At 35.0% G+C, this 18,927-nt stretch overlaps 1 protein-coding gene across 1 annotated transcript in view; it reads left to right on the top strand.

Annotated features, from left to right (window-relative positions):
* The first annotated feature begins 11,161 nt into the window (after positions 1–11,161).
* LOC141544634 (uncharacterized) overlaps positions 11,162–18,927 on the top strand; it is a 117,723-nt gene continuing 109,957 nt past the window's right edge. Inside the window, exons 1-7 of the mRNA XM_074271029.1 lie at positions 11,162–11,291; positions 11,856–11,899; positions 13,527–13,590; positions 14,273–14,316; positions 15,935–15,998; positions 16,680–16,723; positions 18,397–18,460. Of these exons, the coding sequence (XP_074127130.1) occupies positions 11,168–11,291; positions 11,856–11,899; positions 13,527–13,590; positions 14,273–14,316; positions 15,935–15,998; positions 16,680–16,723; positions 18,397–18,460 (448 nt within the window). The 5' untranslated portion in view covers positions 11,162–11,167. The remainder of the gene's footprint in view (positions 11,292–11,855; positions 11,900–13,526; positions 13,591–14,272; positions 14,317–15,934; positions 15,999–16,679; positions 16,724–18,396; positions 18,461–18,927) is intronic.

Genomic DNA, 18,927 nt, shown 5'->3' with positions numbered 1-18,927 from the left:
CGCTGCTGATTCAAAGGGTATGCACAGTTTGATAACTTTTTGGGCATAATTCCAGATTGCTCTCCAGAATGGCTGGATTCTTTCGCAACTCCACCAGCAATGTATTAGTGTCCCAATTTCCCCACATCCCCTCCAACATTTGTCATTATTTGTTCCTGTCATCTTAGCCAATCTGACAGGTGTGTAGTGGTATCTCAGAGTGGTCTTAATTTGCATTTCTCTGATCAGTAGTGATTTGGAACACTCTTTCATGTGAGTGGATATAGTTTCAATTTCTTCCTCTGAGAATTGTCTGTTCATATCCTTTGACCATTTATCAATTGGAGAATGGTTTGGTTTCTTATAAATTATGGTCAGTTCTCTATATATTTTGGAAATGAGACCTTTGTCAGAACCTTTGTTTTTAAAAATATTTTCCCAATTTGTTACTTCCCTTCTAATCTTGTTTGCATTAGTATTATTTGTACAGAAACTTTTTAGTTTGATGTAATCAAAATTTTCTATTTTGTGATCAATAATGATCTCTAGTTCTCCTCTGGTCATAAATTCCTTCCTCCTCCACAAGTCTGAGAGGTAGATTATCCTCTGTTCCTCTAATCTATTTATTATCTCCCTCTTTATGCCTAAATCATGGACCCATTTTGATCTTATCTTGGTATATGGTGTTAAGTGTGGATCCATATCTAATTTCTGCCATACTAATTTCCAGTTTTCCCAACAGTTTTTTCCGAATAATGAATTTTTATCCCTAATGTTGGAATCTTTGGGTTTGTCAAAGATTAGATTGCTATAGATGTACCCTTTTTTGTCCTTTGTATCTAATCTGTTCCACTGATCTACCGGTCTATTTCTTAGCCAATACCAAATGGTTTTAGTGACTGCTGCTATATAATATAGCTTTAGATCAGGTACACTTAGACCACCTTCCTCTGAGTTTTTTTTCATTAGTTCCCTTGCAATTCTTGACCTTTTATTCTTCCATATGAATTTTGTTGTTATTTTTTCTAGGTCATTAAAATAGTTTCTTGGGAGTCTGATTGGTATAGCACTAAATAAATAGATTAGTTTGGGGAGTATTGTCATCTTTATTATATTCGCTCGGCCTATCCAAGAGCACTGAATGTCTTTCCAATTATTTAAGTCTGACTTTATTTTTGTGGCAAGTGTTTTGTAATTTTTCTCATATAATTCCTGACTTTTCTTTGGTAGATGGATTCCCAAATATTTTATACTATCAACATTTGTTTGGAATGGAATTTCTCTTTGTATCTCTTGCTGTTGCATTTTGTTAGTGATATATAAAAATGCCGAGGATTTATGTGGATTTATTTTGTATCCTGCCACTTTGCTGAAATTTTGAATTATTTCTAGTAGCTTTTTAGCAGAGTCTTTGGGGTTCTCTAAGTATACCATCATGTCATCTGCAAAAAGTGATAGTTTAATTTCCTCATTTCCTACTCTAATTCCTTGAATCTCTTTCTCGGCTCTTATTGCCGAGGCTAGCGTTTCTAGTACTATATTGAATAGTAATGGTGATAGTGGGCAACCTTGTTTCACTCCTGATCTTACTGGGAAAGGTTGCAGTTTATTTCTATTGCATATTATGCTTACTGACGGTCTTAAATATATACTCCTGATTATTCTAAGGAATAATCCATTTATTCCTATACTCTCAAGAGTTTTTAGTAGGAATGGATGTTGGATTTTGTCAGATGCTTTTTCTGCATCTATTGAGATGATCATATGGTTCTTATTAATTTGATTATTAATATGGTCAATTATATTAATAGTTTTCCTAATATTAAACCAGCCCTGCATTCCTGGAATAAATCCTACTTGATCATAGTGTATTATCTTGGAGATGATTTTCTGAAGTCTTTTTGCTAATATCTTATTTAAGATTTTAGCATCAATATTCATTAAGGAGATTGGTCTATAATTTTCTTTCTCAGTTTTCGATCTACCAGGTTTAGGTATCAGTACCATGTCTGTGTCATAAAAGGAATTTGGTAGGACTCCTTCATCCCCTATTTTTTCAAATAATTTATATAACATTGGGGCTAATTGTTCTTTAAATGTTTGGTATAATTCACATGTGAATCCATCTGGCCCTGGGGATTTTTTCCTGGGGAGTTGATTAATAGCTTGTTCTATTTCTTTTTCTGAAATGGGACTATTTAAGCAATTTATCTCCTCCTCTGTTAATCTAGGGAGCCTATATTTTTGGAGGAAGTCATCCATTTCACTTAAGTTATCAAATTTATTGGCATAAAGTTGGGCAAAGTAACTCCTTATTATTTCTCTAATTTCCTCTTCATTGGTGGAAAGATCCCCCTTTTCATTTGTAAGACTATCAATTTGATTTTCCTCTTTTTTTTTTTTGATCAAATTTACCAAAGGTTTATCTATTTTATTGGCTTTTTCATAAAACCAACTCTTGGTTTTATTTATTAATTCAATAGTTTTTTTACTTTCAATTTTATTGATTTCTCCTTTTAATTTTTGTATTTCGAGTTTAATTTTTGGTTGGGGGTTTATAATTTGGTCTTTTTCTAGCCTTTTAAGTTGTAAGCCCAATTCGTTAATCTTCTCTTTCTCAATTTTCTTCAAATAAGCCTCTAAAGATATAAAATTTCCCCTTATTACCGCTTTAGCTGCATCCCAAAGATTTTGATATGATGTCTCATCATTATCATTATCTTGGGTGAAATTGTTAATTGTTTCTATAATTTGCTCTTTCACCCAGTCATTCTTTAAGATGAGATTATTCAGTTTCCAATTACTTTTTGGTCTATTTACCCCTAACTTTTTACTGAATGTAGCTTTTATTGCATTGTGATCTGAGAAGAAGGCATTTATTATTTCTGCCTTCCTACATTTAATTTTGAGATCTTTATGTCCTAGTATATGGTCAATTTTTGTATAGGATCCATGAACTGCTGAGAAGAAAGTATATTCCTTCCTATTGCCATTCAGTTTTCTCCAAAGGTCTATCATACCTAGTTTTTCTAATGTTCTATTTACTTTTTTAATTTCTTTCTTGTTTGTTTTGTGGTTTGATTTGTCTAAATCTGAGAGTGCAAGGTTGAGATCTCCCACTATTATAGTTTTACTGTCTATTTCTTCTTGCAGTTCTCTTAACTTTTCCTTTAGAAAGTTAGATGCTATACCACTTGGTGCATATATGTTTAGTATTGATATGGCTTCATTATTTATGCTACCTTTCAGCAGGATATAGTTTCCTTCCTTATCTTTTTTAACGAGATCTACTTCTGCTTTTGCTTGATCTGAGATAAGGATAGCTACCCCTGCTTTTTTGGCTTTACCTGAAGCATAATAGGCTCTGTTCCAACCTTTTACCTTTACTCTGTATGTATCTCCCTGCTTTAAGTGTGTTTCCTGTAGGCAACATATTGTAGGGTTCTGCTTTTTGATCCAATCTACTATCCGTCTCCGTTTGATGGGATCGTTCATCCCATTTACATTTACAGTTAAAATTACTAATTCTGTATTTCCTGCCATCGTATTATCCCCAGATTATGCTTTTTTCCCTTGACCCCCCTGATCCCCCTCCCCGATATTTAATTTACAGACCCCCCTTGTGACGCGCAACCCTCCTCTTTTTTTTTTTTTTTTTTTTTTTTTTTAGGATCCCTCCCCCCTCCCTCCAAGTCCCTTCACTTATTCCCCTTTTCCTTTTCCCTTTTCCTCTCCCCCCTTTTAATGAGGTGAGAGAAAATTCTCTGAAAAACAAATATGTTAATTATTTACTCTTTGAGCCTCTTCTGATGAGAGTAAGATTCACACAATGATTCTCCCCCTCACTAAGTTCCCTCAGATATGGTGTATTTTCTATGTCTCTTCCTGGGATGTAGGTTCCCTCTTTTTATCACTCCTTCCCCTTTTTCTGAACCGACCTCCTTCCCTTTACTACACCCCCCTTTTTTTCTTTTATATCAGTAAAATCAAATTATCCTTGAGTATTTTTTATATACCCACAACAGAGTTACAGTTCTCAAGGGTTCTGTGTACCTTTTTCTGTTTCTCTTCAGTCTTGTGGATGTAGATCAAATTTTTTGTTTAAGTCTGGTTTTTTTCTTAGAAACATATAGAATTCCTCTGTTTCATTGAATGACCATCTTCTTCCGTGGAAAAAGATGCTAAACTTAGCTGGGTAGTTCATTCTTGGTTGCAGTCCTTGATCTTTTGCCTTACGGAATATCAGGTTCCAGGCCCTTCTATCTTTTAATGTGGAGGCAGCCAGATCTTGGGTGACCCTTATTGTGGCACCTTGGTATTTAAATTGTTTTTTTCTAGCTGCTTGCAGGATTTTCTCCTTTGTGTGGTAATTCTGCAGCTTAGCCACAATATTCCGTGGTGTTCTTTTTTTAGGGTCTATTTCAGAAGGAGTTCGATGAATTCTTTCCACATCTACTTTCCCTTCTGTTTCTATTATCTCTGGACAGTTCTCTTTGATAATTTCCTGTAAAATAGAATCTAGGCTCTTTTTTTGGTCATAGTTTTCTGGAAGTCCAATAATCCGCAGATTATCTCTCCTAGATCTATTTTCCAGGTCTATAGATTTTCCCAGTAAGTATTTGACGTTGTTCTCCAGCTTCTCATTTTTTTTGTTTTGTTTGACTGATTCTTGGGTTCTCTGTGAATCATTCATTTCTATTTGTTCCATCCTGACTTTTAAGGAGTTATTTTCTTCTTTCACAGTTTTTAGTTCTTTTTGTAAATGCCCAATTTCGTTTTTAAATGAATTATTTTGCTCTATTGAATTTTTTTCCATTCCCTAATTTTTTTTTTTGAGAATTATTTTCTTTTTCCAATTCAGAAATTCTATTTCTTGAGACTTTTTTATCTTTTCCAATTCAGAAATCCTACTTTCCTGTGTTTTTTTAACCTTTTCTAATTCACTAATTTTGTTTCCCTGCATCTCCTGTGAATTCTTTATTTTTTCCAACTCCAATTCCAGGACGTTGTTATTCTCTATCATAACTTCCCTTTCCTTGCCCCATTTTTCTTCGATCTCCCTCAATTTCTTAAGAGCTTCTTCTAGGAGAGAGTTATGTGATGGGGGGCAGGAATCGTTCCCCTTTAGGTTGTTATCTTCTGAATCTTTGCTGTTAACTTCCTCGGGGTTGGGTACCCGCTCTTTCTCTGTATAGAAGGAATCTATAGTTTTTCTAGCTTTTTTGCTCATACTTAAAAAATGTTTTGGGGTCTGTCCCTGGGGTAGGAAATTATTTACTTCTTTACCAGCTTCCTCCCAGACCGGATGGATGCAGCGGCCCCTGCGCCCGCGCTAAGAGAGAGCTCTGGGAGAGAGTTCCCCACCCCCTCCCTGGAAGTGCCTCAGAGGTGATTAGCACTGCTGTGCTTCGAGGGCGTAGAATAGTGAAGACAGCAAGAAGCTCAGCCTATGTGTCCGGGTGGGGAGTGGATGTCTGCAGCAGGTGACGTGAGAAGCCCCTGCGCTCAAACTGGAAGTGTCTGCCAGAAACCGCGGTCCCTAGTTCAAAGGTTCCGCTTCTCTGGGACTTCCTGGAGCTGAGTTCCACTCCCTCCAGCTAAGCTAGGCAGTGTGTGTTGCCTTGGGCCGTATCCACCCACTTGTCAGTCTCTTAACTATTCTCAGGTGGTAGCTGAGGCCACACCCCCTGGTGAGTCTGCCGAGTCACCCCCAGGGTGGGGGGGGGGGGGGAATCTAATCTGAGTTTTAAAATATTTTGGCTTTCTCTTCTGAACTGCCAAACAATTAGCAGAGAAGAGCCAACAGCCTGCGCCAGATTCCTTTACCTCAGTGGCTTCTCTGATCCCAGAGCCCCTCCCAGCGCAATGGGCGCAGTGTGCCCCTACCCCACCGTCTGTGCTGGTCTCTCTCATTCCTCCCCTGAGAACTGACCCCTCCTGTTGAAACTCCAGATTCTCTTCAGCTGGTAAGTCGTGCTTCCAGTCCTTGTGGTATCTATCAGTCCTGAGCTAATTTTGAGACTTAATTTATCTAATTGGTTGTGAGGGAGTGAGGACGTTCACTGAGTAGTGTGTTTCTTCTCCGCCATCTTGGCTCCGCCCCCCGCAATTTGAATTTTCATTAAATTTTTTCCTCTTCATGAATTTCTTTTTCAGTCAAACATTTTCTGAATGACTCCTTAATTTTCATCCTTCAGTACTTTTTTCTTAAAATTGTTCCCTGTTTTTGTAATATCATCCCTGGTCTTTTCGTTTTCTTCTGAAATTTTGGTTGTATTTCAGAAGTCACATAAAACAGTGCTAAGTACACAAAGCTTTTATTGGTCCTTTTAAACATTCATAACTTTTTGTAATTCTCTAACACATCTCACAGATTATATGTTCTTCCATATTTATAGCTTATAATAAATTATAATAAACAGTAAAAAAGTAACTAATATGTATCAGGCAGTGTTCAAGGGATAGAAAGATTTAGGAACAAAAGACTTAAATAACATAATAACTTAAGATAACAATAAAAGGAATTGGGGGTTGGAGAAAACTGCCTGATTCTGCAACATGGTGGAAAATTCAGAGAAGTCCAAAAGAATTCAGCAAAGGGAGAAATGAGATGTCTGTGCTGAGTCTCTTCCTTTGAAGTTATCTTCCCTTCCAGGTTATTGTAATTTGAGGATAAGTACTGTGTATTATTCCTAAAATTTAAATTTATTGAAGTAATAAAATATTAGCATAAGTGCATGGTAAATTCATACTTCTATTTATGGGCAAGAATTTTTCTATAAGCCAGATACCTAAAATAGGTGATTGAAAACATTTAATTCATTTCATGATGTGATTGATTGGTCCATTACCTTCTGTCAAGTGCTGTGGGTTCACACTATTTGTGCTAGATATATATATATATATATATATATATATATATATATATATATATATATATATATATATATATATATGTATATATATATAAGAAAAAATGTGGAGGACATTGTACATTTAATTCTTATTAATTACAGGAATATTTCACAGACTCAGATGTGGAAAAAAAGAAAAATAATATTTTAGCTGGCAACGATACAGGTATACAAAAAACTTCTGAAACTCCAAATATTCCCAATCAATTACAAGCTCACAGAACATTAGGTAATTGTGCTCTAAGAAAAAGTGAATTATTGTTTTGACACAGAGCTCCTGATTTTATCAACTTAGGACATCCACAAGGGAATAAATTTCTAGTGATGCATATTGGCTACTATTCTATAGCATAGAATCTTTCCAGAGTAGCCCAGGGATTAAGAAGTTCAGCATTTTATCCATGATAACACAATCAAAATATCAGCAATGGAAATTGTCCCCTGGGCTGCCTAAGTTCAAACTGGCCCTCTATACACTACATACAGTGCCATACCTCAAGTTGTAGAATATGCTGCAAAACATTCTTTCAAAAAATGCCATTATAAACTTTTAAATGTTAAGTTTATTTTGGAAATATTCTGTATTCTCATATAAAATTATCCTGAGCCCCCCTAACTTATGGTTTTGAAAGACCCTACCTTGTCCATAATCCATAAGTGCACTTTATTAATTTCATTTTGTCTCCTGGAATTTTTTGTCTCCTGTCATGTTCATTTAATTTTTGCTGAAGCAGTTCTGAGTAGACATATTTGAACTGTTTTCATATTCTGTGTATCATATTTTCTGGTTATTTCTATGGTTATTTATTTATATTTTGTTACCATTTATATCAACATTAGGACTGGACAAAGAAGATGATACCGAGTCTCCTTGGGATTCAGAGGTATTTTCTAATAAGTCATTTTGAAACTTTAATCTTGATTGCTATTTTTAAAATTACATTTAAATTTACTTATTTACTACTCAGTGCAATTAACTTGGGAGGAATTAGAGGGGACTTTTAGAGCTAGAAGGTATTTCATTAATAAATAATCTAGTACAACTACCCATTTAACATGTGGGGAAGACACGCCCCAGACAAGTCAGCATATGGTCTCACTACTAGTTTAGTGAAGAGCCAAGAAAACAAGTCAAGGGTCCTAACTTTCAGGACTTCATGGTTTACACTCTACTCCTTAACATCTTCTTAGTTTCAAAGTGTCTTTGAAAAGTCTGTCATTTAGTGAACAAGTATAATAGCATTTTATGCTCTTCTAGGTATTAAGATATATTCCAGAATTTTAGGAGACTTACCTACAAATTAGAGGATAGCACAAAGGGACCTATATAAGTTGATGTTATGGCCAATTCTAAGTAAATTTCTATTTAGCTTCTATACAAAAAGTCTGAGGCCCATACAAAGGCCAATGTAAGAGTCAGTTGAAGTGAATCAGGAAAGACTTAATGAAAGAGGTAATAATTAGCATGGATTTGTTAGGGTTAAGTTTGCATTGGCAGAAAGGAAGCAGGAAAATATGCAAGAAGAAAGACCATAGTAAAAATGCTTGCTAACAATGTAAACCTTGAGATTCAGTTGTTACAGAGGATAGCTAATAAAAGGCATAATTATTTTCTATTAAAAGAGAGTGTCACTGGATACTTTGAATGATAGCTTTAGGATTTGGGATTTGATTTGTATCAAGGAGCCAGTCATTGTTTAGACAGTATAATAATGTATTGAAACATATTTTGGGAAAGGTGGTTTTTTTTGTTTTGTTTTTGTTTTTATCATTGTCAAAGATTACCTGAAACTGAGGTACATTATAGGAAAAAAGATGATTTTCCAAAAGAAATCTCCTTTGTATTTATCACAAATATTAATCTCACCTTTCCTCCTTCTTCAGATAGATATCAATTCCTTTTTTTAATTAAAGGTTTTTTATTTTTCCAAACATGTGTGTGCATAATTCCTCAACCTTAGTCTTTGCAATACCTTGTGTAACAATTTTCTCCCTCCTTCCCATTCTCCTTTAGATAGCAAGCTGTCCAATATAAGATAAACCTGGTACAAATATATGTTAAATACAATTATTGTATTGCTCAAGAAAAATCAAACCAGTAACCAAAAAACAAAACAATACAACAAATCAACAAAACCCCCCCCCCAAAAAAAAAAAAAAAAAAAAAAAACAGAAGGGGCAGTTAATTGCTATGTGGATAGAGCACCAGCCCTGAAGTCAGGAAGACCCAAGTTCAAGTCTGGCCTCAGACAATATTTCCTAGTTATGTGGCCCGGGTTGTCATTTAACTCCATTTGCCTTAGCAAAAAGAGAGAGAGAGAGAGAAAGTAATATAAAATGCACATAAACCCCAACAAAAAGAGTGAAATTGCTATGTTGTTAACCACATTTCCTTTCCACAATCTTCTTTCTGGATATAAGTGGCTCTCTTCATCACTGAAAAATGTTAAATTATCTCATTGTTGAAGAGAGCCACATCCATCAGAATTGATCATTGCATAATCTTTTGCTTGCCATGCATAGTGATCTTCTGGTTCTGCTTATTTCACTTAGAATCAGTTCATGTCCTTCCAAGGTTCTCTGCAATCATCCTGTTGATCTTTTTCTTACTGAACAATAGTATTCCATAACATTCATATACTATAAGTTATTCAGCCATTCTCAAATTGATGAGCACCAATTCAGTTTCCAGTTTCTTGCCACTACAAAAAGGGCTGCCAAAAATCTTTTGCATATGTGGGTCCCTTTCCATCCCTTAATATCTCTGGGATCTACAAGCCCCATAATGGAACCACTGCTAGATCACATTGGTCTAGCACATTGGTCTCCAGAATAGTTGGATTGGTTCACAGTTCCACCAATTATGTATTAGTTATTGATATGTTGAGGCATTGTCAACGTATAACAGAGGAATTTAAATCAGAACTTGAATAAAAACTTTATTGTAATTTGGTACCTTTTAACATTTTAAAAAATGCATTTAGTTTCCAAAACTTTTAATTTCTGTTACTTGCAATAAATTTTATTAATACACATTGTATTGTGAACACATATAGAACTGGGAAAAAGAAATAGTAAACTAAGATTCCAAAATATAAGTTCCTATTTCACCATTACATTTTGATAGCACTAAAATTTCAGTAACTCAGTGTAACAACATATTTATAAAATGTATTTTGTTATATAGTACTCAGAAACAAAGAACATTAAATTTAAGCCATCTGGTATTGTTTTTTTCCTGAGGCTGGGATTAAGTGACTTGTCCAGGGTCACACAGCTAGGAAGTGTTAAGTGTCTGAGACCAGATTTGAACTTGGGTTCTCATTTAATTGGGCATCTAAAACATCCACAAAAATTAATTTTCTCATAGCTATTTTAAAAAGTCAGTTAAAAAAAACTGGTAATCTATTTGAAGCAATGAGAATTTTAGTTAATTTTTTTCCACATTATGAATTTCTACTTCAGTCAAACATTTTCTGAAAGACTCCTTATCTTTGCCCCCTTCAGTACCTTTCCTTATATTGTTCCCTGTGTTTGGAATATCGTACTGGGTTTTTTCATTTTCTTCTGAAATTCTAGCTGTATTTCAGAGGTCAAATGAAACAATACCAATTACATGAAGCTTTCATTGGTCCTTCCAAATATTTATCACTTTTTGTAATTCTCTAATACATCTCACAGATTCTATGTTCTTTCATACATAATAAGCATAGTTTAATAAAGAGTGAAAAAGTATCTACTTTGTACCAGGCAGTGTACAAGGAATAGAAAGACATAAACAAAAGACATAAACAATACATAAGAGAAAAGGAAACCAAGAAATTGAGGGTTGGAGAAATCTGTCTGATTCTGCAATGTGGTGGAAAAGTCAGAGAAGTCCCAAAGAGTGCAGCAAAGTGAGAAATGTGATGTCTGTTCTGAGTCCCCTCCTTTGAAATTCATGGCTCTTCCTTTGTCAGACACAGTATCTTCCCTTATAAGTTGAAGATAAGAACTGTATCTTATTATTTTAATCCATGTCTCATATTTGAATTAGTTGAAGCAATAATACAATAATAAAATATTTGTTAGCACATGTGCCATGGTAAATTCATATTTCTAGTGATTGAAAGTATCTAATTCTTTCCATGATTTGATCATTAGGTCCATCTGGCAAGTACAGTATGGTAGATAGGTTCACACTATTTATGCTAGCTATATATTAAAAAATTTGGAAGACATTGCATTCTCAGTGTAATTCTCATTTATTATAGGAATATCCAACAGACTCAGAAATGGAAAAAAAAAAACATGTTTTAGTTGACAACAATACTGGTAAACAAACAACTTCTGAAACTCCAAATATTCCCAATCAACTACAAGTTCACAGTACATCAGAAAAATGTGCTGTGAGAAAAGGTAAGTTATTGTTTTGACAAAGCTCTTGATTTCATAATTTTATAAAATCCACAAGGAATAAAATTTTGGTGATGAACATTGGCTACTGGTCTATGCACTAGGGTCTTCCAGAGTAGCCTAGGGCCTAAGAAAGTTCACTGTCTTCCCTATAGTCACACAACCAAAATTTCAGCAATGGAAATTGAACCCAGGGTTGCCTAATTCCAAACTGGCCCTGTGTCAACTATATTGTACTGTACCTCAAGTTGGAGAATATGCTACAAAACTTTTGTTTTGAACATATGCCATTATAACTATTACTCGTGTGTTGTTTTTTTTTAATTCTGTATTCTCACATAAAATTACCATTGAGTCCCTAACTTCTGTCCATAATTGAGTCCATAACATTCTTTTCCTTAATCCATAAGGGCAAATATTACTCTCTTGATCTGATTTTGTCATATTAATTTAATTTTTCCTAAAGGAATTCTGAGTAGACATATTTTAACAGTTTTCCTATTCTGAGTAGCATATTTTTCCAGTTACTTCTGTGGTTATATTTTATTACCATTATATCAACATTAGGACTGGACAAAGAAGATGATACCGAGTCTCCTTGGAATTCAGAGGTATTTTCTATTCATTTTGAAACTTCAATCTTGATTGCTATTTTTAAAATTAATTTTAAGAGCACTTATTTACTCAGTGTAATTGCTTGGGAGGAATTAGAAGGGGAATTTTAGAGCTAAAAGGGATTTCAGAAATAATCTAGTACAAAGGCCCTTTTAATCTGTGGGGAAGACACTCCCAAAACAAGTCAGCTTAAGGTCTCAATACTGGTTTAATGAAGAGCCAAGAAGACAATTCAATGGGCCTAACTTTCAGGACCTCATGGCTTAGACAGTAGTCTTTCACAACTTAGCAATTTCAGTGTGCCTCTAAGTCTGTCATTCAGTGAACAAGTATGATAGCATTTTATGCTCTTCTAAGTATTAGGATATATTCTAGAAAAGTAAAAGGCTTTGGGCAAATAGAAGCCTACTTCCCTACTACATGATCAACTCAAATACAAATTAGGGGATAGGAGAAAGGCACCTATATAAATTGATGTTCCAGCAAACTCTAAGCAAATTTTTGTATAGCGTCTATATAAAAAGATTGAGGCCCATAGAAATGCCAATGTAAGAGTTAGTGGTGTTGAAAAAGGAAAGAGTTAATGAAATAGACAATAATTGGGGCTGAATGATAGGGTCAGTTTTGGATTGGCAGAGAAGAAGCAGGCAGAGAAAGAGGGTAGTAAAGGTGCTTGCAAAGCTTTAGTTGTTTAGAGGGCTACTAATAAAAGTCATCATTATAGTACATAAAGAAGTGTCTTTGGATGGCTTACATGATAGCTTTAGGATTTGGGATTTGATTTGTATCAAGGAGCCAGTCATTGCTTAGACAGTATAATGATGCATTGAAACATACTTTGGGAAAGTTTTTCTTTTTTTTTGGAACATTGTCAAAGATTACCTGGAAAAGAAGTTCATTATAGTCAAAAGATGTTTTTCCAAAAGAAATTTCCTTTGTATTTCTCACAAATTTCAATCTCATTTCTCCTTGTCCTTCAAATAAACATCAATTCCTTTTTTTATTAAAGCTTTTTATTTTCTCAACATATGTGAGGATAATTCCTCAACCTTAGGCCTTGAATGTCCTTGTGTTCCAACACTCACCCCTAGATAGCAAGTAGTCCAATATATGTTAAACATGGTAGAAATATTTGTTAAATTCAATTATTGTCCTGCACAAGAAAAATCAAATCAAACCAATAAGAAAAAGAGGAGGGGGGCAGCTAGTTGCTGTAGGTGATAGAGCACCAGCCATGAAGTCAGGAGGACCTGAGTTCAAATCGGGTCTCAGACAATTAACTCTTTCTAGCTGGGTGACCCTGGGCAAGTCACTTAACCCCAATTTAGTTTCCACAGTCCTTTCTCCAGGTGTAGAGGGTTCTCTTCATCACTGAACAATTGGAACACGTTTAAGTTAGTTTGAGAGAACCATTCATACTTCCACTTATGGACAAGAGTTTTTCTATAAACCAGATATCTAAAATAGGTGATTGAAAACATCTAATTCATTGCATGATTTGATTGATTGGTCTATCATCTTCTGTCAAGTGGAGTATCGAAGTAGGTTCACATTATTTGTGCTAGGCATATATATGAGAGAAATTTTGGAGTATATTGTACATTTCATTCTTATCAATTACAGGAATATATCACAGAGCCAGATGGGGATAGAAAGAAAAACGACATTTTAACTGGCAACGACACAGGTATACAAAAAACTTCTGAAACTCCAAATATTCCCAATCACCTACAAGCTCACAGAACATTAGGTAAATGTGCTCTAAGACAAAGGGAGTTATTGTGTTGACAGACCTCCTAATTTCACCAACTTAGGACATCCACAAGGAAGAAATTTCTTCTAATGTACATTGGCTACTGTTCTATGGCATAGAGTCCTCCAGAGTAGCCTTGGGCTTCAGAAGTTCAGCACTTTGTCCATGATAGCACAATGACAATATCAGCAATTGAAATTGAAGCCAGGGCTGCCTTATTCCTAACTGGCCCTCTATCCACTACACAGTGCTTATACCTCAATTTGCAGAACATGCTACAAAACATTCCTTAAAAAAATGCCATTATACACTTTTAAATGTTAAGGTTATTTTTGAAATAAAATATTCTATATTCTCACATAAAATTACCCTTAAGTTCCTAACTTCTGCTTTTGAAAGATCCTACCTTGTCCATAATCCATAAGTGCAAATGTTACTCTCTTAATCTCCTTTTGTCTCCTGGAGTTTTTTTTTTTCTCCTGTCATTTTAGTTTAGTTTTTCCTAAAGCAATTCTGAGTAGACATATTTGAGCCATTTTCATATTCTGAGTAGCATATTTTTCAGGTATGTCTGTGGTGATTTATCTCTATTTTAATGCCATTGTATCAATATTAGGACTGGACAAAGAAAAAGATACCGAGTCACCCTGGGATTCAGAGGTATTTTCTATTAAGTCATTTTGAAATTTCAATCATGATTGCTATTTTAAAAATTATATTTAAGTTTACTAATTTACTAATCAGTTCAATTGCTTGGGTAGAATTAGAAGGGGACTTTTAGAGCTAGAAGGGATTTCAGAAATAATCTAGTACAAAGGCCCTTTTAACCTATGGGGAAGGCACTCCCCAGACAAGTCAGCTTATGGTCTCACTACTGCTTTATTGAAGAGCCAAGAAGACAATTCAGTGGGCCTAACTTTCAGGACCTCCTGGCTTAGACTCTCGTCCTTAACAACTTAGCATTGTATGATAGTATTATGGCATTTTATGCTCTTCTAAGTATTAGGATATATTCTAGAAAAATAAAAGGCTTTGGGCAAATAGAAGCCTACTTCTCTACTACATGAGCAACTTAGCTACAAATTAGGGGATAGGAGAAAGGCACCTATATAAGTTGATGTTCCAGCCAACTCTAAGCAAATTTCTGTATAGCTTCTATATAAAAAGATTGAGGCCCATAGAAAGGCCAATGTAAGAGTTAATGGTGTTGAAAAAGAAAAGAGTTAATGAAATAGACAATAATTGGGGCTGAATTATTATTATAGGGCCAGTTTTGGATTGGCAGAGAAGAAGCAGGTAAACAGGTAGAGAGAGGATAGTAAAGATGCTTGCAAAGGTTTACTTGTTTATAGGGACACTAATAAAAGTCATCATTATAGTACATAAAGAAGTGTCTTTGGATGGTTAACATGATAGCTTTAGGATTTGGGATTTGATTTGTATCAAGGAGCCAGTCATTGCTTAGACAGTATAATGATGCATTGAAACATACTTTGGGAAAGTTTTTCTTTTTTTTTGGAACATTGTCAAAGATTACCTGGAAAAGAAGTTCATTATAGTCAAAAGATGTTTTTCCAAAAGAAATTTCCTTTGTATTTCTCACAAATTTCAATCTCATTTCTCCTTGTCCTTCAAATAAACATCAATTCCTTTTTTTATTAAAGCTTTTTATTTTCTCAACATATGTGAGGATAATTCCTCAACCTTAGGCCTTGAATGTCCTTGTGTTCCAACACTCACCCCTAGATAGCAAGTAGTCCAATATATGTTAAACATGGTAGAAATATTTGTTAAATTCAATTATTGTCCTGCACAAGAAAAATCAAATCAAACCAATAAGAAAAAGAGGAGGGGGGCAGCTAGTTGCTGTAGGTGATAGAGCACCAGCCATGAAGTCAGGAGGACCTGAGTTCAAATCGGGTCTCAGACAATTAACTCTTTCTAGCTGGGTGACCCTGGGCAAGTCACTTAACCCCAATTTAGTTTCCACAGTCCTTTCTCCAGGTGTAGAGGGTTCTCTTCATCACTGAACAATTGGAACACGTTTAAGTTAGTTTGAGAGAACCATTCATACTTCCACTTATGGACAAGAGTTTTTCTATAAACCAGATATCTAAAATAGGTGATTGAAAACATCTAATTCATTGCATGATTTGATTGATTGGTCTATCATCTTCTGTCAAGTGGAGTATCGAAGTAGGTTCACATTATTTGTGCTAGGCATATATATGAGAGATATTTTGGAGTATATTGTACATTTCATTCTTATCAATTACAGGAATATATCACAGAGCCAGATGGGGATAGAAAGAAAAACGACATTTTAACTGGCAACGATACAGGTATACAAAAAACTTCTGAAACTCCAAATATTCCCAATCACCTACAAGCTCACAGAACATTAGGTAAATGTGCTCTAAGACAAAGTGAGTTATGTTTTGACAGAGCTCCTGATTTCATCAACTTAGGACATCCACAAGGAAGAAATTTCTTCTGATGCACATTGGCTACTGTTCTATGGCATAGAGTCCTCCAGAGTAGCCTTGGGCTTCAGAAGTTCAGCATTTTGTCCATGATAGCACAATCACAATATCAGCAATTGAAATGGAAGCCAGGGCTGCCTTATTCCTAACTGGCCCTCTATCCACTACACAGTGCTTATACCTCAATTTGCAGAACATGCTTCAAAACTTTCCTTGAAAAAATGCCATTATAAACTTTTAAATGTTAAGTTTATTTTTGAAATAAAATATTCTGTGTTCTCACATAAAATCACCCTTAAGCCCCTAACTTCTGCTTTTGAAAGATCCTACCTCCTCTATAATCCATAAGTGCAAATGTTACTCTCTTAATCTCCTTTTGTCTCCTGGAGTTTTTTTTTTTCTCCTGTCATTTTAGTTTAGTTTTTCCCAAAGCAATTCTGAGTAGACATATTTGAGCCATTTTCATATTCTGAGTAGCATATTTTTCAGGTATGTCTGTGGTGATTTATCTCTATATTAATGCCATTGTATCAATATTAGGACTGGACAAAGAAAAAGATACCGAGTCACCCTGGGATTCAGAGGTATTTTCTATTAAGTCATTTTGAAATTTCAATCATGATTGCTATTTTAAAAATTATATTTAAGTTTACTAATTTACTAATCAGTTCAATTGCTTGGGTAGAATTAGAAGGGGACTTTTAGAGCTAGAAGGGATTTCAGAAATAATCTAGTACAAAGGCCCTTTTAACCTATGGGGAAGGCACTCCCCAGACAAGTCAGCTTATGGTCTCACTACTGCTTTATTGAAGAGCCAAGAAGACAATTCAGTGGGCCTAACTTTCAGGACCTCCTGGCTTAGACTCTCGTCCTTAACAACTTAGCAATTTCAGTGTGCCTCTCAGTCTGTCATTCAGTGAACAAATATGATAGCATTTTATGCTCTTCTAAGTATTAGGATTTATTCTAGAAAAGTAAAAGGCTTTGGGCAAATAGAAGCCTACTTCCCTACTACATGATCAACTTAGCTTCAAATTAGGGGATAGGAGAAAGGCACCTATATAAGTTGATGTTCCAGCAAACTCTAAGCAAATTTTTGTATAGCTTCTATATAAAAAGATTGAGGCCCATAGAAAGACCAATATAAGAGTTAATGGTGTTGAAAAATGAAAGAATTAATGAAATAGGTAATAATTGGGGCTGAATGACAGGGTCAGTTTTGGATTGGCAGAGAAGAAGCAGGCAGAGAGCGAGTGAGAAAATAGTAAAGATGCTTGCAAAGGTTTACTTGTTTAGAGGGCCACTAATAAAAGTCATCATTATAGTACATAAATAACAGTGTCTTTGGATGGCTTACATGATCAGCTTTAGGATTTGGGATTTGATTTGTATCAAGGAGCCTGTCATTGCTTAGACAGTATAATGATGTATTGAAACATATTTTGGGAAAGCTTTTTTTTTTTTTTTTAACATTGTCAAAGATTACCTGGAAAAGAGGTTCATTATAGTCAAAAGATGTTTTTCCAAAAGAAATTTCCTTTGTATTTCTCACAAATTCCAATCTCACCTCTCTTTGTCCTTCAAATAAACATCAATTCCTTTTTTATTAAAGCTTTTTCTTTTCTAAACATATGTGTTGATAATTCCTCAACCCTAGGCCTTTGAATTTCCTTGTGTTCCAATTTTCTCTCCTTTGCCCCCCCCCCACATACTCACCCCTAGAGAGTAAGTAGTCCAATATATGTTAAACATGGTAGAAATATTTGTTAAATGCAATTATTGTCCTGCACAAGAAAAATCAAATCAAACCAATAAGAAAAAGAGGAGGGGGGCAACTAGTTGCTGTAGTTGATAGAGCACCAGCCATGAAGTCAGGAGGACCTGAGTTCAAATTTGGTCTCAGATACTTAACTCTTTCTAGTTGGGTGACCCTGGGCAAGTCACTTAACCCCAATTTAGTTTCCACAGTCCTTTCTCCAGGTGTAGAGGGTTCTCTTCATCACTGAATAATTGGAACACGTTTAAGTTATCTTATTGTTTGAGAGAACCATTCATACTTCTACTTATGGACAAGAGTTTTTCTATAAACCGGATATCTAAAATAGGTGATTGAAAACATCTAATTCATTGCATGATTTGATTGATTGGTCTATCATCTTCTGTCAAGTGGAGTATCGAAGTAGGTTCACATTATTTGTGCTAGGCATATAAGAGAAATTTTGGAGTATATTGTACATTTCATTCTTATCAATTACAGGAATATATCACAGAGCCAGCTGGGGATAGAAAGAAAAATGACATTTTAACTGGCAACGATACAGGTATACAAAAAACTTCTGAAACTCCAAATATTCCCAATCACCTACAAGCTCACAGAACATTAGGTAAATGTGCTCTAAGACAAAGGGAGTTATTGTTTTGACAGAGCTCCTGATTTCATCAACTTAGGACATCCACAAGGAAGAAATTTCTTCTGATGCACATTGGCTACTGTTCTATGGCATAGAGTCCTCCAGAGTAGCCCCAGGCTTCAGAAGTTCAGCATTTTGTCCCTGATAACACAATCACAATATCAGCAATTGAAATGGAAGCCAGGGCTGCCTTATTCCTAACTGGCCCTCTATCCACTACACAGTGCTTATACCTCAATTTGCAGAACATGCTACAAAACATTCCTTTAAAAAATGCCATTATAAACTTTTAAATGTTAAGTTTATTTTTGAAATAAAATATTCTATATTCTCACGTAAAATCACCCTTAAGCTCCTAACTTCTGCTTTTGAAAGAT

The sequence above is a fragment of the Sminthopsis crassicaudata genome, chromosome 5 (assembly GCF_048593235.1).
Source record: "Sminthopsis crassicaudata isolate SCR6 chromosome 5, ASM4859323v1, whole genome shotgun sequence".
NCBI lineage: Eukaryota > Metazoa > Chordata > Mammalia > Dasyuromorphia > Dasyuridae > Sminthopsis > Sminthopsis crassicaudata.
Note: the sequence above shows the minus strand (reverse complement) of the source record. Positions and strands in the feature narration are given on the sequence as shown.